This window comes from Rattus norvegicus, chromosome 20, assembly GCF_021556685.1.
Source record: "Rattus norvegicus strain SHRSP/BbbUtx chromosome 20, alternate assembly SHRSP_T2T, whole genome shotgun sequence".
Classification (NCBI taxonomy): Eukaryota; Metazoa; Chordata; class Mammalia; order Rodentia; family Muridae; genus Rattus; species Rattus norvegicus.
This window is the reverse complement of record NC_141553.1, coordinates 9,621,889-9,645,615: the sequence shown is the minus strand read 5'-3', so window position 1 is coordinate 9,645,615 and position 23,727 is coordinate 9,621,889. Positions and strand designations below refer to the sequence as shown.

Genomic DNA, 23,727 nt, shown 5'->3' with positions numbered 1-23,727 from the left:
AGCGCTTTCAGTGACCATCATATGCTTTCCTAATCTTTTTAAAGTGCACAACTCTTCAGGTAGAACTGAAGCACTTTCTATGGCAATGCCAATAACTCTAAGGTTTTTTGAGTCTGTGGAGGGATAAACAGTTCCACTCATAGGACAGTGCAAGCTTGACAGTGTGTCACCCGCCCCTCCTTGATCCCCACTGACAGCATCACTGCTAACACACTTAGGTGCTGTCATCCTTGCCCTGACTCCCCTCCCTGGGATAAGCTTCCTTTTGTCTCCTATTGGAATGAAGAAATAGATTTTCTATCTTAGGGGTGTGTGTGTGTATGTGTGTGTGTGTGTAAAGAATGTCATCCTTTTTTAAAGGGGATGGGGGCCAGAGAGATGGCCCAGTGGTTTAAGAGCACTTGCTGCTCTTGCAGAGGACCCGAGCGAGTATGGTTCCCAGCACCCATGTCATACAGTCCACAACTCCCTGTAAGTCCAGCTCCAGGGAATTCAACTCCTCCTTCTGGCCTCTGTGGGGACCCATGTTCACACACACATGCCTACACACAGACACACATGAACACATGGTTAAAAATAAAACCACATCTCAAGGAATGCCGTGCTTTCTTCACAGTCTGTGCAGGTACGGGCTTGCGGTCCATCATCTCTACGGAACGTGGTTACGGTCATTGCACGCCCTACTCGGCTATGTTCACGTAGGTCTTCTCTGTCTGTGTTCTAGTTATCCCCAAACTGCCACCATGGGACGCTTGGCTCATTACTAAACTTGGTAATGAACAGAAAGTGCAAGCAAAAGAATCCCAGGTCATCAGGCACTACAAATAATGCTTCTAGCTTTTCAGTTTGTGACAAAATGCACTCTGGTGTCGTCGTTTTATATAAACATGGCGGCGGCAGATTGCTGCCCACCAGTGCTGTCATCGGCTGCTAAAGCAATCAGGATAAATACATCTTCCTCCCCGTCTGTGCACATACCTGTGTCTCAGGTAAATGGATCCAAGAGAGAGAGGAAAAGCTTAATTTTTAAATACAGCTTTGCCTCTTGGAAACCTACATTTTAGACCAGGTCTCACTACGTAGCCTTGGCTGACCCGAGTCTCACTGTGCAGACCAGCGTGGCCTTGAACTCACAGAGCCCTGCCTGCCTCTGTCTCTGCCTCCTGAACGCCAAGTCAAAGGCCTGCACCACCAAACCAGGCCACGGATACTTTTCTAAGAGTCACCCGTGAAAGACGATATTCCGAGCAAACAGACGCGTTGCTAAGTTTCACCGACAGATGGTCCGCCATACCCAGCTTCAGTTTCTTGGCCAACGCGTCGATCTGGATGGTGGGGTCGGAGCCCATGGACAGGAAACAGATCAGAGGTGTGTGTGTGTCACTTTCCTCCCAGGTCTTCTCCAGGTTTAGGATAACCGGCTCCGTGTACTTCTCCTCGAGAGAGTCGGCGATGTACTTTCTCGCTTGGAAAACAGTGCGGTCTGGGCACCACGATCTAGAGAGGAATGAAATTGGGAGGAAGTAAGTTCGGCCCTTCTGAGTTCTAAGTTCTAGTTACCTCCCCTCCCCCCTGCCTCTCTCTAATTTTGAGCGTGCAAAGGTCACAAGTTTAATTAACAGAGGGGCAGCAAGCGGATCCTCCCTTCCGTGGGGCTGTGCGAGCCGGATGGCAAACTCTGCTGTCCTTGGAAGAGCACAGATTTAACCGTGTGAGGTTTTGGTTGCCGGGCACTGGCACAGTGTAGACTCAGTAACGACAGAGGGTCCTCCCTCTGCCAGCCTCAGTCTGTGGCGGCGGCCCACGTGCCTCGGGCTCTGAAGCTCGGCTGTCTTCGGAGAGGACGGCTGTGCCAAAGAGGCCAGAAAGTAAGCTATCAGCGAGCATCTGTGTTCTAACCCTTTGTGTGTCGCGTACCATGACAGGTTCAGCACTCGCAGACACGGCAAGTAAGTAAATCCAGACAGCTGGTCATTTAGATCTGAGATGCTCTGTTTCCCAAGCTGATGCTCTCTTACCAGTGAATGGCCCTGCATGTGTGGTGTGCGTCCCATTTTATAACGATGGGTAAAGGATAGATGTGATTATTTCAAGGAAAACAAGTAGCCCTTTCATACTCCACTGACCATGGGGGTCACCAGGGAGGCCATTCTGACCACTCTCATGGCCCTCAAACACTGGGGAGCCACGTGGCCAAGGGTAAGCTCAGGTGTGCTGTGCTAGGAAAAACCACCCTGACTGACACATCCCTTTTCGTTATTCATCCCTGTGTGTGTGTGTGTGTGTGTGTGTTGTATATGTGTGTGTATGTGTGGTGTGTATGTGTGTATGTGGGGGGTGTGTGTGTGTTGTGTATGTATGTGTGTGTGGTGTGTATGTGTGTATGTGGTGTCTGTGTGTGAGTGTGTGTGTGTGTTGTGTATGTATGTGTGTTGTGTGTGTGGTGTGTATGTGTGTGGTGTCTGTGTGTGTGTGTGTTGTGTATGTATGTGTGTATGTGAGAGTGTGTGTGTGTATGTGTGTATGTGGGGTGTGTGTGTGTGTTGTGTGTGTGGTATGTATGTGTGTATGTGGTGTCTGTGTATGTGAGTGTGTGTGTGTGTGTTGTGTATGTATGTGTGTATGTGGGGTGTTTGTGAGTGTGTGTGGTGTGTATGTGTGTATGTGGGGTGTGTGTGTGTGGCATGTGTGAGTGTGTGTGTGTGTATGTGTGTGTGTGTGGCATGTGTGAGTGTGTATGTGGTGTATGTGTGTGTGGTGTGTATGTATGTGGTGTCTGTGTGTGTGAGTGTGTGTGTGTTGTGTATGTATGTGTGTATGTGGGGTGTATGTGAGAGTGTGTGTGTGTATGTGTGTATGTGGGGTGTGTGTGTGGTGTGTATGTATGTGGGGTGTGTGTGTGTGTGGCATGTGTTGAGTGTGTATGTGGTGTATGTGTGTGTGTGGTGTGTATGTATGTGGTGTCTGTGTGTGTGAGTGGGTGTGTGTGTTGTGTATGTATGTGTGTATGTGGGGTGTGTGTGTGAGTGTGTGTGGTGTGTATGTGTGTATGTGGGGTGTGTGTGTGTATGTGGGGTGTGTGTGTGTATGTGTGGCATGTGTGAGTGTGAGTGAGTGTGTGTGTGTGTGTGTGTGTGTGTGTGTGTGTATGTGTGTAGCTCAGAGGTCAGCCATGTCTTTTCTGAGGTATCTTGCTTTTGTTTTGAGGCATTATCTCTCACTGGCTCATCAAATAGGGTTGGCTAGCTGGCCAGCAAGCCCTGAGGATCACTGGCTTCCCCTCCCCAGAAAGAGGATTACAATATATTCCACACCACAACATCTGGCTTCTATAAATAAATATATATATATTTATAGAATATATTTATATAATTATAATTTATTATATTTAAATTATATATAATTTTATTTTATTATATATTATATATCATATATATTATATTATAAACAGAATATATTTTATAAAATATATTTGATTGATGATGATGATTGGCAGGTGTGGGTATGTGCTTGGGGGCCATGCCTGTGTCGTGCATGATACACGTGGGGACATCAGAGGACAACTTGTGGGGTGAGTTTTCTCCTCCCTTTATGTGTGTCCTAGGACTCAAACTTAGGTCTTCAGGCTTGCAAGACAGCGCTTCTACCCACTGAACCATCTCGCTGGCTCCAACACCTGGCTTTTAAATGTGGCTCCTGAGGCTCAAACCAGGTCCTCACCGAAACCATCTTCTCAATCCTCCCTAATCTCCTGTGGTCTCTCATCTCCCAGAACTTTGCTAACCAATCTCAGAGGCCCACATATGTATGCAACTGTGTGTGCACACATACAGGCACACACACACTCTGATTTTTTTCCCAATACATAATAAGCCCCTCTGAGCTATGAGATACCAAGAAAATGAGAAGATCAACAGGCAAGTGCTCTTTTTTTTTTTCTTTTTTCTATTTTTCAGAGCTGGGGACCGAACCCAGGGCCTTGCGCTTGCTAGGCAAGCACTCTACCACTGAGCTAAATCCCCAGCCCCGCAAGTGCTCTTTCTTAATGTCAATTTAAAACTGTTGTTTCTATCTTAATGGCCCAAAGAGTAGTTGTACATCTTGATGTTCCAGTAGTCTTACTTTTCCCCTCAAATGAAACTGAGTTTTAGCTTCTGAGCCAATTCCTTGCAAAGGCTATTTTTAATCTTGTGTGTTTGTTTGTGTATGTATGTATATGTACATGCATGTATGTATATATATGTGCCTGTGTATACTGTGTGTTTGTAAAACTGCATGGGGTATATCTATATGTGTGTGCATGTAAGTATGTGTGTGTGCATATGTGTGTGATGTGTATGTCTGTATGCTTGTGCGTGTGTGCACGTTATGCACACGCTACAGCAGAAGTGTGATCAGAGAAAAACATGCTGGAGTTGGTTCTCTCCTTCCACAGCATAGGTCCTAGTGGTCAAACTCAGGTGGTCAGGTTTGGTAGAAAGCACGTCTACCCTCTGAATCATCTCCCCAGCCCAAGATCCATTGGTTTGGTTTTAAACAGAGATAAATTCAATAAGGAATGATTCGTACAATAGCAAATGGATAAAGGAAACATAAAAACATATTTTCTTTCATATTATCGCTAAAAGTCCTACTGTCAATATGACCTCTTTTTATTGTCATTTATTGTCGAGGAACTGCAGGGTCGCTTCCCCCAAAGAGCACACATAACGGTGGGGACCTGACTCTGAAGCTCGGTTTTCTTCAGAGAGAATGGCTGTGCCAAAGAGGCCAGAAGTAAGCTATCATCGATCACCTGTGTTCTAACCATTTGTGTGTCACATACCCTAACAGGATGCTCATGCACAGACACATCACATAAGTAAATGCCAGAGAGCAGATGCTGACTGCTGAGATCAGACTCGGGATGAGGTACAGGGGTGATGGATCCTGTTCTCCTTGCCGAGGCGCTCACCTGATAAGCAGAAGCTTGCGGCAGGTGTCCAAAGAATCATTGTATCCATCAGGGATGATCTCCTCCTCTGGGGCGTCCTTATCAAACCAGTTTTTCCACCCCTTCTCATTCCGAGATATCTAAGGGCAATAAGCCAGCAATCAAACTGCAAGACTCCATGAGATCCGAATGGACCAGACGCTCTGAAGGACCCAGGAGAGCCACTCTTGTGGGCTCTTAGCTTACAAAGCAAAACAAATGGCTGCTGCCTTCAAAGAGGGAATAACATAGACACAGTGTAACTGTTCCTTGCAGCCACGACCCAATAACATAGATACAGTGTAACTGTTCCTTGCAGTCTTGTTAATTGGGCATCAGGATAATATTTCAGTGACACAAAATGGCTGGTGGGGTGGGGGTAGGGTTGACAACAGATCAAAGCTTCTCCATCAGGGTGCTTTATTGATACTTGGGGCTAGACATTATTATGATGTGCTGGGCTGTCCTGGGCGTGGGTATCGTAATCATACTGGCAGATAGAGCCTTGTGCCTCTCTCTGTGGTTCACATTCCAACCACAGATCCATAGAAATTGGAATTTCACTCAGGAATGTCATGCTAGGAGAAGGGAAGGCTGAGGCCCTGGGGGGGGGGGGCAGCCAGAGGAATGTGTCTCGTGGAGAATGATTTACAACTTGCGGCAGACACTGGGGTTGATGCTGGAGTCGGTGATGGGCAGGATGATACCCATGGGTTGGACTGCTAACCTATGCTTGTCTCTTGATTGCTATTTAAACTTCAACCCCCCTATCGGGCACTAAAGACAGATTGGGAGCAGGGAGTCACTAGATCTCCTTGCCCTGCTTCCCAGTGTGGCTAAATAGAATCTCATTTTTCAGCTACACTGAATCTTATTTTTCTGCCTGTCACGATTAATCTGTCTCTTTAATTGCTTTATTGGTTCAGGTGGCTGAGCTGGTGAGAGGCACCAGAGCCCAGGCTCTAACCCTACTCGCTTTGGTAGGCGAGCATGTTCAGTAGCATCTCCTGCCTCTACCCACTAGATGCCGGTAGCATCCCTGACTTGGAGTTGGAATGATCAAAAAATGTCTCCAGACACTTCCACATACCCTGCTGGGGGTGGCAGAAAATTACCCTCTGCTGAGAGCCACGGACGTGGACCAATTTCCCTGAATGCTGATCTCTATTTAAAAATAGCAAGAGAAGCCCAAAATCCCAGCTTTTATTTTCCTAGCGAGACCTTAAAGCTGAGAGCGGAAGTCTCTCCAAGCGGGTCTCAAGTAGTGGCTCTTCGGAATGCGCGCAGAGGACCTGGGGGTTCAGAAGCATTAAAAGGTGCCCCTGCTGCCCGAGTGCCATTGAGTCTAATTATAAACTCTGCACTGCTGAGCCTGTCCCATAATCCTCAGCGACTGCCAGGCTGGGGTCCTCGGAGAATGGCCTGTCAGCACTTTTGAGAAACCTACGGTGAGCATTAAAAACAGACAGCGAAGTTCCCATCCTATATGCCAGACCTATGGCCTAAGCGGTTTCTTAGATTTCTTCCCAGTATCTTTAGACAACTTCTTCTGAGGCTAGAATCGCAGGCCCTCCTGACGTTTACTTGGTTTCTGATCCGGATTTCTTGCTTATGTGACGAGAGCTCTGACTGCTGGGGCAACTGTCCAAGTCATTTTCTCACCACTAAGCTAATTGATATCTGTTTTTAAAGTACACTGTCCTCTTGTTTGGACTCAAGCTCACGCTTGCAACAGTGACTTAATCATAGGCAGAAGTGAACAGTAAATACATTGCTCTGACTGGGTGGGTCCACCTGCCCAGTCCTTGTACTTCTAGATGCTACTCAAGCAGAAACAGAAGGTGGACCCTTGGGGCTGGAGAGGGAGAATGGGTTACAGGGCATCACTGAGCTGGTAAAGCACCCGCCATGCTATTCATGGGGACCCCAGTTAATCCCTGGAGAAGTAGACACAGGCAGATACCTAGAACTCACAGGACAATCAACCTAGCCTACTCGGTGGGTAAGATGGACGGAGCTGAAATGGCACCCAAGGTTGACCTCCGGCTTCTACACGCATGCGCCCATGCGTGCATGCATATTCGCATGCGCACTCAAAGACCCTTGTCCACAGCATGGGAGGAAGGATTGTTCTTGATGCCCGTGAAAAGCTCCCTTTAAAGTCTGTCCATCCATCCACCCCCACCTCCTGGTCATGCTCTTGTTGCTTTTTTTTTTTTTTTTTTTTTTTTTTTTTGGTTCTTTTTTTTGGAGCTGGGGACCAAACCCAGGGCCTTGGGCTTCCTAGGCAAGCGCTCTACCACTGAGCTAAATCCCCAACCCCGCTCTTGTTGCTTTTAAGACAAGATCTCATTGAGCTCCTGATCCCCCTGCCTCAGTCCCCCCGGAAGTGGGATTGCAAGTGCGTATGACCACACCCATCCATATTCATATTTCTACTTTTTCTAGCTCCTCTGGGGGTAGAATTGCTACTAGGAGGCCCCAGGGGTACAACCTGGATGTGTTTTGATCTGCAGGCCTGTGCTCTTATCCTTTCCTCCTTTACCTGGTTCATAATTTCTGCAAACTGCGGGAGCTTACTGAGCTCCACAAGGTTCAGCCACGTCATGTCCAGGATCCAGCGGAAGGGCTTGGGGGGGCACGCCTTCAGGTCCAGGGCTGCTCCACCTGGGGAGACGTGCAAAACACACATCATGTCAGACACGTCAATCACACCAAACACTTCAGTCACTCAAGCTCACAGTTCACTTTTAGAAATGTATTTACCCAGGAACAAAAGTGAGATAACTTTGGGGGAAGGGCGACTTGGAAATAAGCTTATATTCCAAATGTGGCTAGCTTTAAACCTTGGTATTTTCGTCACAGGTTTTTTTTTTTTTTATTTTATTTTATAAAATGTGATGGCAAGTCTGCCATTTTATTTCACTCCAGTGAACTCCTCCTGCGTGGCTGAGATGGTTTATGGTTTTATTTAGCAAGATGAAATCTACAGACATTTTTATCAATGTGTGGGATGACCGTTCTTTGTGTGACTTTTATAATAGTCGTTTAGCCACCATCTCTCCTCCAGGAGTTCTACACTCAGGAATATTTCTCACCAAACGAAATAGCTGGTTGGATAGACAGACAGACGGAAGGAGGGAAGAAAAAGGAAGTGGAAAGGGGAGGAGTATCGTGGTTGCGTTTCTTTTTAGTGGTGATATGTTCAAATCATTCATTCACTCATCCATCCATCCAATGCTTAGGGAGCATCCTCTACACACCTGCAGGATCCAGGCACTGGGGAGATGGTGGGAGCAAGGCCACCTTACACATCAGGACGACTAAATGGACTATGAACAGGGTTCAGCCGTGCTGTTGGGGGGCATATGCAAGACAGGCATTCTTAAGCAAAATATAGGATTTTGTTTACGGTTTTGAAAGGTCTGTAATCGCTGTGTCATAACTGTGGTCCCCCTATTATTTAATTCGTATGTATGCAAAATAGTAATTCTTATGCTACCTTTATTTGTGTGTGTGTGTGTGTGTGTGTGTGTGTGTGTGTGTGTGTGTGTACGTGGTGCACATGTGTGTAACTTCTCGCAGAGGTCAGGGGGACATCAGATCCCCTGGAGCTGGAGTTAAGGCAGTCCTGAGCTACCCAACAAGGGTGCTTAGAACTGAACTCTGTTCCTCTGCAAGAACAGAGAGCCATAACCACCCTTAACCACCGAGCCATCTCTAACCTCTCAGTCCTTCTTAAGAACCCTGATCAAACACTTCCCTTTCACATAGAAATAATGCAGACCAACAAACGGATATAGGGTGGTTTCGGTCTTGGCTCCCCCATTTAGCAATTTCCCAAGAAGCTGTATAAATCAACGTGTTACATTAAAAGAACTTACATAGACTCCTTTGCACCACTAAAATGGACTTAGGGAGTCTGTGGCTCTGAGAGCTGTGAGGCCCTCAAAATGTCACATAGACCTCCTTTCACTTCCTGCCCCTGAAACTGGATGTAAGAGGAAACCTTGTTCTTACAGAACAGCCACAAATGAAAGAGTTAGTTGTGGGAAGGCACCAGATGATTCCCTACCACGCCCCCCACCCGTTTTTCTGTCTTGTCTCCATGGGTCCCCAGCTTTAGAGACATCAGAGGAAGACAGCTTAACTGCCTTGGTGCTCCAGAGCCCATGAATTCTTGGAGCAAAGAGGAATAATTGCAGGAGGATTCCTCCCAAAACACACTAGCTGTTCTACCTTACCGTTGCTCAAACCCAGGACTCAGTCTCCGGTTTTCTCATCTGTTAGATGAGAGTAACAGAGTAACAGACTCTACCAGGTGGCCGCTGTGAGATCAGTAAGAGCTTCCGCCATCATTAGTGGTTATTGTGACACATAATTTGTATCCTCCTAAGACTCAGGTTTTTCCGAGCAGTACCCCCTGGGGGCCTAGAGCGAAACAAAGATACTATCTTTCTAGAATAAACCCACAAGGAAACAGGGCCATCGGTTGGTTGTTTCATAGTGCAGGTTTGCCCCTGATATCCACTTCATTTTTCAGAGTGCTCTGACATCCTCAGCTAAAGAAGAAAGTCAGAGGCGCCTTACAAATGCTGCAGAACTCAAGAAGTAATTGATAAGTAAGACCCATCCCCTCCTGGGAAATCAAACACTGCAGTGGCCATAGACACCAGCTCTTCTCCCTTGCGTCCTGAGTGTACAAAGGTTAAAAAAAAAATGTCCGTGACATAAGAGAGTCTATTTGTTAGCTCTATAAAAAGAGTATTAAAAAATATAAGCCCTGCTATCCTTTAAAAAATCACTCCATCAAAATGTAAGCCAGTTCGAAACTAAAACAGACTCTATAATAAAGAGGCTTTGTTCGGGGGGGGGGGTCCTTCTTTTCTGCTGAACTGGTTGTAGCTCTGTCAATCAACCTGTCATGCAATTTCAAATTAATCTTCCTAAAGCACTGCTTTGCTTGTGCCGTATCCCAGCCCATAAAACACTTGACGGCTCCCTGCTGCCAAATGAATTGAATCCAAAGTCCCCTTGCTGCCTGTGCTGGCCCTGTGCAATTCTGGCTCCCCAGTTTGATGAAATTGGGGGTCACAAATATGCTCCCGCCGCAGCCCAGGTGAGTGTCCGTCTTTATCCTGCCTTAAGGAAGCTATCCCTTCCTAGAAAATTCTGCCCCGTGTGTCTCCTTGTGTCTCGGCTGCCTCTCACTCACAAGCCTTCTTTCAAAGAAGTCTGTTTCCTTTTGGCAGATAGATAGCTCTGGTCTGAGTGAATGCCATTACTGGGGAGAGAAGAGAAGGCGTGAGGGTTTGGTCTGAATGGGAGGGTGTCTTAGATCTGCATGTGTCTCAGTTCTTGGACCCTCGGGGTTTCAGCGAGCCCTGCAGGACTAGCAGGACCAAGTTCCCTTGCTCCGAAGTGCCTTGTTGGAATGCTGGTCTCTGCTGTGTGCCAGCCTGCCCTCATCTCTGCAGTACCTACACTCCTTACCCTGGTACCTCACACACCTTGAGACCATTCATTAAGCTGTCCCACTCCAAGAGTGAGCAATGCAGTCTCTGTGGAGGGTGTGGTAGTTCCTATCTGAATTTTGGTGGAGTTTGCTATTGTTAAAAAATTACTTGGGGGGAGGGGTGTATCAAATTGTGAGCCAGCCTCAGTTATAACAGTGAGATCCTGTATAGAAAAGAAAGAAGGGGAGAGAAGGGAGGAGGGATAAAGCTCATCACAGCCTGTCCTCATATTGGCAACAGGTCCCCTAAGCATGGGCAACAATGAAAAAAAAAAATCAGATACAGCAATATACCTGAGAACACGGAGTTAGGAGAAGCCCAAATTTTTGCTAAGCAGAACTATATTAACAGAAATTGAAAGAGAGGGAGGAGGAGGGAGGGAGGGAGGGATTACGAGAGTGATATTCCTTTCATTAGAGTACCATGCTGTTTCTCTTGTGCCTCCTTGACACCAAAGAGTACATGAGTACATCAGAGTACATCAAAGACCCCATCAGCGTCACTGCCCTCCGCCCGGCCAGCCACGCTCCAAGCATCTTACCTTTAATCAGAGCCTGAAACTCTTTGTGCTTCACTGTCCCCCTCTGGAGATCGATCTTCAGTGTCATGAGGAGAGCGAAGAGGAACTTGTGGTTTTCATACAGGCCTCTCACTGAGTAGGTGAAAACCTCGTACGTCAGGTACTCGATGATATTTGTAATTCTTTTTTGAGGGAGCGGAGACTTTTCGGATCTGCAATTCAGTTTTAAAATCAAAGAGTTTTTTTTTTAATTCCTAAAGACTAGAAATAACTAAACTCCGTGTGCATGCGTGCATGCATGCGTGTGTGTGTGTGTGTGTGTGTGTGTGTGCGCGCGCGCAAGCAGCTTACATGCCGCATGCAGTTGCCCATGGAGGCCAGAAGAGGGCGTCATATCACCTAAGCTGGAGTTATAATCAGTTGCGAGCCACCCGACCTGAGTGCTGGGCCCAGTAAGAACAGTATGTGCTCTTTAACCACAGAGCTCACCTCTCTAGCTCCTACCTTAGTTTTTGAGTTAGGCTCACTCACTGGACTTGGAGCTCACCGATTGGCTACACCCGCTGACCAATAGGGAGCACCACTGATGCATCTGCTTCTATTTCCAAGCAGTCAGTGGGTTTACAGATGCATGTTGCCACGCCCAGGCCTTTGGTGTGGGTGCCGAGACACTGAATGCAAGTCTCCCGGCTTCCGTGGCAGAGGCCATATAAAACTTTTACCATTTTGGAAACGGCTGAGGGGCAGGTGTGGAGGACTTGCCTGGCCATAGACTGGTCAAACAGCTTCAGGAACTGGGCCAGTGAGGTTTGGTACATGATGTTGACCATGCTCATCTCTGTGATGAGGAAGTAAAGGATGCTGCCTCGCGTGGCCGCAGGCCGGAACTCCTCCTGAGCTGTGTTGATCTTGATCTCCGTTTCCGCCGCCACGTGGAGCTTTTCACTCACTTCCGCAGCTGTCTGTTTGGTGATGCGCAGGACGCCGATGAGAGATTCGTCGTCCACCAGGGAACCTGGAAACCAGAGATAGCAAAAATAGCAGGCACAACGAGGAAATGCTGAAGAGCGAGGGGCTTCGTTTCAGACATGACACCGCTGGCCTCCAACCTGACTGTCCCAGAGACCACAAGCAAGCAGACCTACCACCGAGTCTAGATCTTTCTAAACATTCCTCCCGAGGGCTCTTAGTCTCCCAACTCTTCCTGAAAACCCACAGAAAAGACAGTTTTTGTTCTGATGAGTGTGTATATGTGTGTGGTGTGTTTTCATTTGTGTGCGGGTACATGACAACCTCAGGCATAGCCCCTCGGAGGCTGTCCCCGTTGTTTTTAGAGACTGTGTCTCTCACTTGGCCTGAGACTTGCTAAGTAGGCTAGACTGACTGGCCAGTGAGCCTCAGAGATCGTCTTGTCTTGACCTCCCAACTCTGAGGTTACACGCATGTACCTCCAAGCTTGGCTCTTTTTTTTTTTTTTTAAGATTTATTTATTATTCTATATAAGTATACTGTCGCTGCTCTTAGAGACACCAGAAGAGGGCATTGGATCCCATTACAGATGGTTGTGAGCCACCATGTGGTTGCTGGGAATTGAACTCAGGACCTCTGCAAGAGCAGTCAGTGCTCTTTAGTGCTGAGCCATCTCTCCAGCCCCAAGCCTGGCTCTTAAATATGGATTCTGGTAGACCCAACCCTGCTGACTGAGCCATCGCCCCTGAGTCATCGCCCCTGAGCCATCGCCCCGCCTAGTAGGTTCAAATGTTCTAAGACAATGACCACATCTCCAGCGGTACCAACATCACCTGTGAGAGGTGTTTCACCCCCCCACTATCACCTTGGCAGCGCTCCCTAAGGTCTGCAGGCCATGCCGATGATGTCTCAGGCTCTAAGAGAACTCAAGCGCTGTACCTAGGTTGATGAGCTAGCAGGTGATCGGGACAGTTCTCTTCCTACTTCTTAAGTGAGAGTCCTTGTTCGAGATAACCAAGGTCACATCTCGGCGCAGATCAACTGGGATAGGGCGGAAGTGTCTCACCAAGAAAAGGCTGTCTAACTTTCAGTTTTTCTTCGCTGTTTTTTTTTTTTTTTTTTTTTTAACAGAAGTGACGTGGTTATCGCAACCAATTCCACGTTTAAGACGTGGAGATGCATGCTGAGTTCATGAGCCCTGCACTTCCACTCGTGCGAGTTCTGGAAGGCTGGCGGGTGTCTAGAAAACGCTGAGTGGTTTTGGCTGACATGCCGTGTCTAATGTGAGAGCCCAACTGTCATTAGCCTTCCAGCAGGGAGGCCTTGATCCCGAACAGTCTTAGTTAGACAAGGGAACCAGCCCTCAGCTCCACTTGTTAACATTCAGAGTGAGCAGGAGAAGTCGCTACATCAAAGGGCATATATCTTTAGCAGCCAAAGCAAAGAAGGCATGCTTTCTCACCAAGTTCAGTGTCTGTCTGTCTGTACATATGCATGCATGCATGTATGTGTATAACTTGTTTTGGCCCATGCCATCCCATAGCTACGACCACAGCTCCTTTTTGAAGTTTTATTTTGAGACAAGATCTCACTAATACAGCCCATGCTGGTCTCACCTTCTCCACGCCTGTGCCCTGGCCTCCCAAGTAGCTGAGGTTACAGGTTCGTGCCCCTACCCCTGGCCTTGTGTGCACTCTCATGGTATCATCACTGTAGGATGTCAAGGTTTTGTTTGCTTCTGATCCAGGGATTTAAAGTAACAACAGAACGCATTCATAAATAAACCAGGAGCATGTGGTGAGATTTAATTGGGCTGCTGTGATTTGCCTATAAAAACGCTGACATGTTGATTTTCTTTTTGTGACTGTTTGGGGGTTGTCTGTCTGTCTGTTTGGAGCCAAGGACTTGCTATGTATCCCAGAATGACCTAGTGCTTTCTATGTCGCCCTGACTACCCTCAGCGGTTCTCCTGCCTCAGCCTCCCAAATGCTGGGATTACAGGTCTGCACGGAAACTCTGTTTTCTTCAGTGTGTAACAGAGAGGGTACCTCCTCAGACCTGGGCCTCTGTTTTCTTCAGTGTGTTACAGAGCGGGTACCTCCTCAGACCTGGGCGTAGCATGAGTCAGTCTGTGCAGAGGAGACACTAACCTTCACTTCTAAGTGGGGATCATTTTGAGATGAGCCAGGCCCTTGGGTAGCCACGTTTTTGTGACACACAGGGCATGCGTTGTACGTGACCCATCCTAAGAGCTTCATTTCTATGCTAAATGAGAAAGGGCTGATTGGTGGAAGAAAATAAAATTAAAAAATAAAAAAGATGGGACACCCGTGAGCGCCCTTTGTGCAAGCACGTGAGGCCATCAGGAGCCGTGGGGCACTGCTCAGGAGCCCTTGTTTTTCTCGGGAGAGAACGACTCTTATCAACAAGATGGTACTAGTCTCATACGCTGACTCCAGTTGCTAATTCAGACATCAGATGCCCTGTGATGTTTCTGTGGTCATGGCGGCGCTGAACGGTAAGCGGGCTCTTAAGGACGCATACCTTGTGTGGTACTCAGTTTGTACAGCAGATTGTCCTCCAGCTCTTTCATCTTCCTCTTATTGAAAGTCACGTCCTCCAGGAGCTTAACCCTCTCCGACTCCAGCTCCTGTTGTCAAGACACAAACAGAAGATTCTGGGGATCCGAGTCAACGACGCTTTCGGGAAATCAGACTTGTGTTTAAGTGAAGACACTTTTTTTTTTCTTTTTTTCGGAGCTAGGGACCAAACCCAGGGCCTTGCGCTTGCTAGGCAAGCGCTCTACCACTGAGCTAAATCCCCAACCCCGTAAAGTCGCTTTTTGAATGGTAGGAGAAATCATCATTGGTCAAGACTATAATCATGTGTCTCTCGGTAATCGATAAAGTGATGCCCGCCGGTGCTAACATTTCATAGTTCTGGGGCTGAGAGATGGCCCCGCTAGCAAAGTGCCCAATGTACAATCATGGGAACCCAAGTTCGGATCCCCAGGGATGCTTTACCCCTAACCACTTTGGTAAGTCTCCTGAGGACCAGGATGCTGCCTTGGAGTCACCGTCCACCCGTCAAGCCCAGGATGTTTAACCAGGACAGAACGTTCTTGTAGGAGCTAAATGAAAATCATCTTCATTATATTTTTCATCTCTTATTTTTTTTCTCATTAAACCCAGAGATCACAGGTTGGGTTAGTTTTGCTACCCATCAGGTGGGCAGCAGCGCCAATCCTGCATCTCTGGGCTTCTGAACTCTCCAAGTGCTTTAACCTGTGGGCCACATCCCTGACCTCACATCCTAGAACTTGGACATTGATAAAGAGTCCAAATGAGAATAATTTTAACAATTTGTGTGTGCGTGTGTATGTATGTGTGTATGTGTGTGTGCGTGCATGTGGTGTGTATGTATGTGTGCGTGTGTATGTGTGTATATGTATGCATGTGTGTATGTGTATGCATGCGTGTGCGTGTGCGTGTGTGTGTGTATGTGTGTGTGCGTGCATGTGGTGTGTGTGTATGTGTGCGTGTGTATATGTGTGTGTGTGCGTGTGTATGTGTGTATATGTATGTATGTGTGTGCATGTGCGTACGTGTGTGTGTGCATGTGGTGTGTGTGTATATGTGTGTGTGCAGGTGTGTGCGTGTGTATGTGTGTGTATATGTATGTATGTGTGTGCGTGTGTGTGTGCGTGTGCATGTGTGCCTGTGTGTATATATATGTATGTGTGTATGTGTGTGCATGCGTGTGCGTGTGTGTGTGTGTGTGTGTGTGTGTGTGTGTGTGTTGTAGTTATTTTGTTCTTGACACAGACTAGCCTCAAATTCACGATGAAGCTGAGGATGACCTTGAACTTCCGATCCTCTGGCTGCCACCTCCCTAGTGCTGGGATTACAGGCTCGTGCCCACACAGGCTGTTGATACAGTGGACTTGAGGGGTTTGTGCATGCTGGCCAGGGCTCTACCAACTGAGTAGAAACCCCATCCCTCTCTGACACTCCTCCTTGCAGTTTTTCCCATCTATATGCAGAAACACATTTTGCATTTAGGGTTATATTTCAAGGTGAATCAAGGCCACTAACTTGAGATCACTCCTTGCTAAGAGCCGCTCTGGAAGCCCCACTACCTTGAGATGTCTCCTGAAAGCAAAGAGGTGATCAAAGCCACAACCCAGCACCGAGTCAAATGTCCGCCACCGTGGCTTGAATGGGTCTGCTTGGAGATTATTTTCATCCAGAACTTGGCGTCTTACAGGCAGGAGCTTGTCCTGTGTCCTTTTAATTCTTAGGAGCACCAACTTTGAGCCTCTGCAGGACGGGACTCACCCGACAACGTGCTGGCTTCCCTTCATATCCCTTGTTAGTTACGTCTGGGGAAGATAAACCCCCTAGGTAGCATCCCAGTAGAACACAGTGATAGTTACTGGCAGAGACAAACCCGATATTTGGTCCTCAAACGCGGGCAGGGCTGTGGGGTTTGGCGGGGAGAGGGATGAGGAGACTAGAGAATGGTTTCCGTTAAAATGATAGTCCCGGGGAATAGAAAGATGGACAAGAAGGTAAAGTGCTCACTGCATAGGCATGATGGCTTAGGTCCTGATTCCCCAGCGGCTGTGTCTAAAGTTGGACACAGCGGCACATGCAGGGCTAGAGAATCCCAGACAGGTGGAATCCAGGGGCTGCCTAGCTGGTCAGCCTAGCCTAATTGGTGAGCTCCAGACTCAGTGACAGAATGCTCTTCCAGAGGTCCTGAGTTCAAGTCCCAGCAACCACATGGTGGCTCACAACCATCTGTAATGAGATCTGATATCCTCTTCTGGTGTGTCTGAAGACAAGTGACAGTGTACTCATATAGAATAAATAAATAAAAGTAATTCTTTTCATAAGTAATATAGAAAATAACCGAGGAAGACATGTGATATAGGTTTCTGGCCTTCACATGTACGTGTATGTGCACACTATGAGTACACACACATTCACACAGGCACGTGCGTAGGAAAACTCAGAGAAATCACACTTTTAAACACAATAGGGAAAATCATGCGTGCTGGTAAGTGGACCTTTGTTAAGTCTTACAGAATGACCTGGGGATCTTCCAGGAGATCTGGCCAACTGGAAAGCGCATGTGTGGTCACAGAGTGAGAGACTCCGTCTCTCTGGCCTCTGGAGGTTCTGTAGCAGGGCCATCAGGAGGGACAGCACGCCTGTGAAGTCTGTCTTCAGTGCTCTCTAGCATGCATTTCGAAGAGGGACGGAAGTTAAAAAGAGGGATGTGGGGGCATCGGACAGACCTTTGGGTAACACAGCCTTGGGGGAGAGCTACAACCGTGAGAAGCCATCCAAAACAGGCCAGCAGCACCTGTTCGACCACAAGGGACTCGTTTTCAATGCCCTTGCTATTTTGCTCATGAAGGAGAGTTGGTGTCACGTCTCTTTGCCTTCTGGAAGAGCTCTCCTCACTCGGAAGCCATCTACCCATAATCCTCCCCTTCTTCGCCTGCCCCTCTTTTTCTCACCTCTCCTCCCTGCTCTCCTCTCTCACCTTGCCTCCCCCTTGAATACTAAAGTGAATTACATCGGGGTAAGTGCAAACTTGGTTGTGCCTTATGCAAATACAGTTAATATATGCAAATATATGTTGTGCATAAGATTTCATTTTCTGAACCTCCTGAAAGTTGCTCGGTCGCATCTCTGCCTCTTAAAATATTGCAGGCCTGAGGTGTTCTAGGCTTCACCAATGCCCTTGCTTATACCTAACTGGTTTGTGTGCTCCAGTGGAAAATTCGCTTTAAGTATTGTTCCTATATCATTACATTATTACTCTGCGCTATCTGAAATCCCAATGGTTGGTAATGGCCGTGCGGGGGGAATTTCCTTTTTCTCTAGGATCGCTGTTTTTATTAAATTTCTCAGGTGGTTCCAGACGATCCACAGCATTATGGATGGAAATGGATTGAATCAATACACCCAAAGAGAGAAGGGCAGAAGTGTGGCGGGTGTGAATGCACGTATGTGTGTGTGTGTGTGTGTGTGTGTGAGTGTTTGTGTGTTTGTGTGTGTGAGCAAATGTGTGTGTGGGTACAAATGCCTGTGTGTGAGTGTGTGTGTGGGGGTACAAATGCCTGTGTGCGAGTATGTGTGTGTGCAAGTGTTTGTGTGCAAATGTGTGTGTGAGTGTGTGTATGAATGCATGTTTGTGTGTGTGAGCAAATGTGTGTGTGGGTACAAATGCCTGTGTGTGAGTGTGTGTGGGGGGGGTACAAATGCCTGTGTGCGAGTATGTGTGTGTGCAAGTGTTTGTGTGCAAATGTGTGTGTGAGTGTGTGTATGAATGCATGTTTGTGTGTGTGAGCAAATGTGTGTGGGGGTGCAAATGACTGTGTGCATGTGTATGAGCGAGTGTTTGTGAATGTGTGTAAGCAAATTCGTGTGTGTGTGTGTGAGTGAGTGTGTGTGTGTGTGTGTGTGTGTGTGTGTGTGTGTGTGTGTGTTTTATCTGGGGATGGAGGACAACCAAATCATATAATTTCCTAACAGAAATTATCACTGATAAAGAAATATTTATTTTCTTATGCTTACAAGAGGATGATTTTGTCCTGTATTTTCCACATATTTGCTGTAGCAACATCCTAACCTATTTGATTTTCTACATTCATTCGTTTGTTTGTTTTTTAGAGGGGCCCTGCGATAACATAAAAGTCATCCCTCCCTCCACCATGGGGGTCCCAGGGACCGGGTTCAGGTCCCCAGGCTTGGCAGCAGGTACCTTGACCTGCTGAGCCACCGCAGTGGCCTTCCTAATCCACTTCAATCTAACTCTCTACTTGTGACTTAGAGCTTTTGCCTTGAGAACGATTACCTGTTTCTCTGTGAGAATAACCCTCCTGAGTAACTGGTTCTCAAGTCCCTTCATGGTGACAGTGAAATCGATGACGGACGTCTTGGCGTTGATCTCAGGGGTGAAGGCGGGGTTCGGTAACTTCGTGGTGATGTAAAGTTTAAACGTGTCCATGATGTCACATTCCTTATCACCCACTTTTACCTACACAAGGTCAGATGAACACTGAGGAACAGCTTAGCATCAACCAAGCAAGACCCGCACTGTGACGGCCCCGATTCACATACAGACACAAATGGGAAAAACTTCTAGGGAAAAAGAAAGCTACAAGCGACCTGAGTGGCTGCTGAGAGAGGGAGAATGCATCTCCTCCAAGGACAAAGCTCCTGATAGGTTATCCAATCCCAAGGAGGGTCGGCCCCTAAGCTCACATACACATAAGCAACACTAAATGGTCTTGGTGGTTTGTGAGTGAGTGTGTGTGTGTGTGTGTGTGTGTGTGTGTGTGTGTGTGTTATAAGGATAACTGAAGAAGTCATGGGTTTTAGAGCGCAGAGGGGGGCCGGGGGCAGACACAGGAAGGGAAAGGATGTAAGTAGGTATTAAATTCCAAAGTGAAATTTTAACCTAAATGTTTATGTTTGTGTAACCTAAAAGAAAAAATGCCAGCTTCAAAGATGGGGGGTTTGGGGTGGGGTCTGTAGAGATGGCTCAGTGGTTAAGGGCGCTGACTGCTCTTCCAGAGGTCCTGAGTTCAATTCCCAGCAAACACATGGTGGCTCACAGACATCTGTCATGGGACCTGATGCCCTCTTCTGGTGTGTCTGAAGACAGTGACACTGTACTCATATATGATAAATAAATAAATCTAAAAAAAAAAATGGGAGGGCATTGGGGGTTCAAGACGGGAGTGGGTGTCTTAGGCATCAAGGCTGTGATGTCTGGATGAATTGGGAAGGAAAGTTGGGAAATTATAATTACAGATCTTAAACAACAAAGCCTGTCTGATTTTACATGAGTCGGACTTTTCGGTGCCTTTGCCTGAAGGTGTTCTCAGTGCCTTCTGAAGCAAACCAAATAAGGAACGGATCTAAAACCAACAGGGATAAAGGGAGACCTGGACACATCTGAGGCCTGACTTGGAAATCTCAGCCTTTCTAACCCCCATCAATTCTCTTAGTCTCCTCCCCCGATGAAGAAATTTAAAAAAAATGAAGAACTTTGTCATGTGTCTGGAATTACCCTTCTTTTCTGCATTGCCCAGCCACATCTCCAACGTGTCTGACAACAGGGTTACCAGAAACGTAACGTTGACCTCAAACACTACTATCGGTAGGATATTGAGAAGAACACTTGAGTTTTTACTTTCTAAAAACAGGCGGGACCCACAGCATCTTTGAATGACTTACATCTCTAGTGATCATGATCTCACATGGGATGGGAGCCTGCCTGTAACTGAGATCAAGAACCCAAGGTCCTTTTGAGGGCCTCAGTAATGGAGGCTCCATAACTTCCCTTGGTGTTGGTTTTTTGTTTTTTTTTTGTTTTTTTTTTTTTTTTGTTTTGTTTTTTTTTTTGGTTCTTTTTTTTTCGGAGCTGGGGACCGAACCCAGGGCCTTAGCGCTTCCTAGGTAAGCGCTCTACCACTGAGCTAAATCCCCAGCCCCTCCCTTGGCGTTGTTAAACGTGGCATACAAAGTAAGCCGGGCCTGGGAGGACAGACCCTACTCGTGAGTTTACACTTAGATATGGAATCTAAGAAGCCAAGTGTCCAACACAGGTTATTTGGTGCTGGAAAGGGCACGGGGTGGGAGTCAGAAGGCAGTTGGCCAAAGAACACAGACTTCAATTCCTATATAATCATGTTCCAGATGTCTGTGGTCAGATGGGCATCGAAGGGACTATTTATTTATTTGATTATGGTCAATGGTATACTCTATACATGAGTGCCAAAACGCCACATGGTACAACTTGACTATATATGGTCTCTATTTGTCAACTGAATTTTTTTTTTTAATTTTGTGTGTTTGAGTGTTTTGCCTGCTTGTGTATATGTTTGCCACATGCATGTCTGGTCGCCATGGAGATCAGAAGAGGAGATGAGGTCACCTGGTACCGGAGTTACAGGTGGTTGTGAGCTGCCGTGTGGATGGATCCTGGGAACTGAACCCAGGTCTCCTGGGAAGCAGCATTGGCTCTTAACCGCTGAGCCATCTCTTCAGCTCCTGTCAACCAAGTTCTTTTAATGGTGATTCAAACACAGTAGCCGAAGAAATCAGCAAGACTGTATTCTTACCTTCCCCTTTCTGGCAAAGAAAATTTCAACTTTGTAATCTTGTGGGGGAAACAAAAAGGAATTCTCGGGGAAGTTGAATTGATTTTATTCATTTCTCCCCATTAAATTAAATTCCCTCCTCCAGGCTTAAGCAGGCACTCAATGTTCCATATACATTTACTGAAAGACTAAAACAGTGGTAAATAAAGGAATTCATGCTGTGGGGTTGAGATGATGCATCAGCTGTTAAATTGCTTGCCATGAAAGCACAATGACTGAAGTCTGGATCCCCAGATCCTGTGAAATATTCTGGGTGAGTCTGGCAACCCCCCATAATTGTAATTACAAACTCTGAAAGCAAGGCCAGGAGAGCCCCAGAGCAAGCTGGAGAGGAGGCTTCATTGGGTGGATTCTGAGAGATCTGCCTCAGAGACTAAGGTGGGAGGCTGATGGAGAGTGATTTTAGACATCAACCTCAGGTCTATACACACACATACACAAAACACACATGCACACATATACACACTCACAAACACATACATACACAAACAAGTACACATACACATATACATACACAAAATACACATAAACATATACACACAAACATGCATACATACACAAACATATATGCATACACATAAATATACATACACAAACATAACATGCACACATTCACTAACACATACATGCATATATACACACAAACATACATACACATGCATATATACACATACACAAAACACATTAACGCATACAAAAACACACATACCACATACATAAACCTACACAAGGATACACATATAAACACATACACAAACACACACACATATATAATACACAAAACACATACATATACACATGCATATATACACATACATATATATACATACACAAACACATATACACATGCATAAAACACATGCACACATAAACACATGGATTTTTTAAAAGTCACATGGTAAAGAAAACGTTCTAAGTAAATCTGTGTTTAAGGAGGAAGCCCTCATTCTTTACACAGTCCCCAATAAGGAAATTAACAGACTAGAAGTAAAGTAATCGGAGCTAAAACGCTGGCATTTATCAAGAAATAAAACCAATGAACCTTCAAAGTAGAGAATGAGACCAATTAAAAAAGGAGACACTTATATCGAAAACAATTTGTGTTATCATCAACAATTGGGAACAGAATTCCATGGCTTCTAGAAAGTCAATGAGTTTAGATTGAAAGTTAATAAAGACAGTAAAGACAAATCAATGTCTACAGGCTTTATTAAAATGCTGTTCTCTTTGTGAGGAGATCCAGGCTTTCCTGGATTTGTATGTGTATTTGAATTGCAAAGCTACTTTTCTAATATATATATATATATATATATATATATATATATATATATGTGTGTGTATGTGTGTGTGTGTGTGTGTGTGTATGTACACACATACAATTTCTGTATAAATATTTATATTGTTATTAAGGTAAGAAACTGAATGCTCTTACAAGGATACCACTCTTCTGGGGAGTTTTACATATTATAAAAAAAATCAAAGATGTCAAAACTCATGGCAGCCATGCTAGGTTTCATTTGTATGTTTCCATTCAAAGGTAAGTTTCCAAGAACTCTTTCAGCAACTTAGTCACATACATTGTATCCCATAAGTATGTGTGATTGTCAAACCAAACGAAGTTAGAGCTGGAGGGATGGCTCAGTGGTTAAGGGCAATGCTGTCCTTGCAGTGGACCCAAGTTCAGTTCCCAGAACCCATATGTTGGCTGCTCACAACCACGTTTAACGCCAACTCCAGGGGGTCAAGGCCCTCTTCTGGCCTCTTCTGGTACCTGCACTCACAAGCACATAACCCCCACTAAAACATACATGCAAGTAAAATGAAATGGTTTTAAAAAGAAAAATTAATAACTACTACTTTGGAAGAGGATGGGCATGAGACAAGCTTTTGGTGTGTAGAAGCAGCCACCTAGAAGGAACAGTGAGTGTCGCCTGGGAATGCCGGTTCCCAGTGTAGAAGACATCACCACCCCAAGGAGGTGGCTCTGCCACTGTCGCAACGCCAAGCAGACGCCACCGCCCTAGCCCTCTGTTACAAACCACTCACCTTGAAAGCGGTGCCCGATTTGATGAAGTTCTTCTCCAGCACGTTATCCAGAGCCGGGTCCAGCTCCTCTCGAATGTCCTCGATGAGAAGGGGACGACCCAGCGAGAGGCTGTCCTCCAAGTGCGTGCGGAAATACTTGTGGTTCAGAGATGTCACCTGAAGACAAAGAGCTCCTTGGTCTGAAACTGTTCCCAACTGCACCCCAGTTGCTAAGTGGGAAGCAAGACATCTGTTGGATGGCTGACTGGGAAATGAAGGGGCAGCATGAGAAATATCTTAAAACTTGGAGAGTCCTGACGGCTGAGGCAAAGGTGCACAGTGTCCGTGATCCAGAAGAAAAGGAGGGGGCCCTCTCCGGTGGAACGCGATGGGATGGGAGTTGTCATGGAGTTGTCTTACTAAATCTGTCTGACTAGAATCACTCAGACAGCAAGGCGCTGTGGTCTATCTCTGTCTTCTCTGAAATGAATAGGGGATAATAAGTACTCATAAGAATGACGGGGTGGGTGGTTCAGTGGTT

General features: G+C 46.4%; 1 protein-coding gene across 1 annotated transcript in view; it reads right to left on the bottom strand.

Moving 5' to 3' along the window:
- The window catches only part of Dnah8 (dynein, axonemal, heavy chain 8), a 256,161-nt gene that overhangs the window by 64,913 nt on the left and 167,521 nt on the right, over positions 1-23,727 (bottom strand). The window contains 8 exon segments of the mRNA NM_001427092.1: positions 1,295-1,497; positions 4,955-5,073; positions 7,518-7,639; positions 11,030-11,220; positions 11,771-12,023; positions 14,522-14,627; positions 18,848-19,030; positions 23,208-23,363. Of these exon segments, the coding sequence (NP_001414021.1) occupies positions 1,295-1,497; positions 4,955-5,073; positions 7,518-7,639; positions 11,030-11,220; positions 11,771-12,023; positions 14,522-14,627; positions 18,848-19,030; positions 23,208-23,363 (1,333 nt within the window).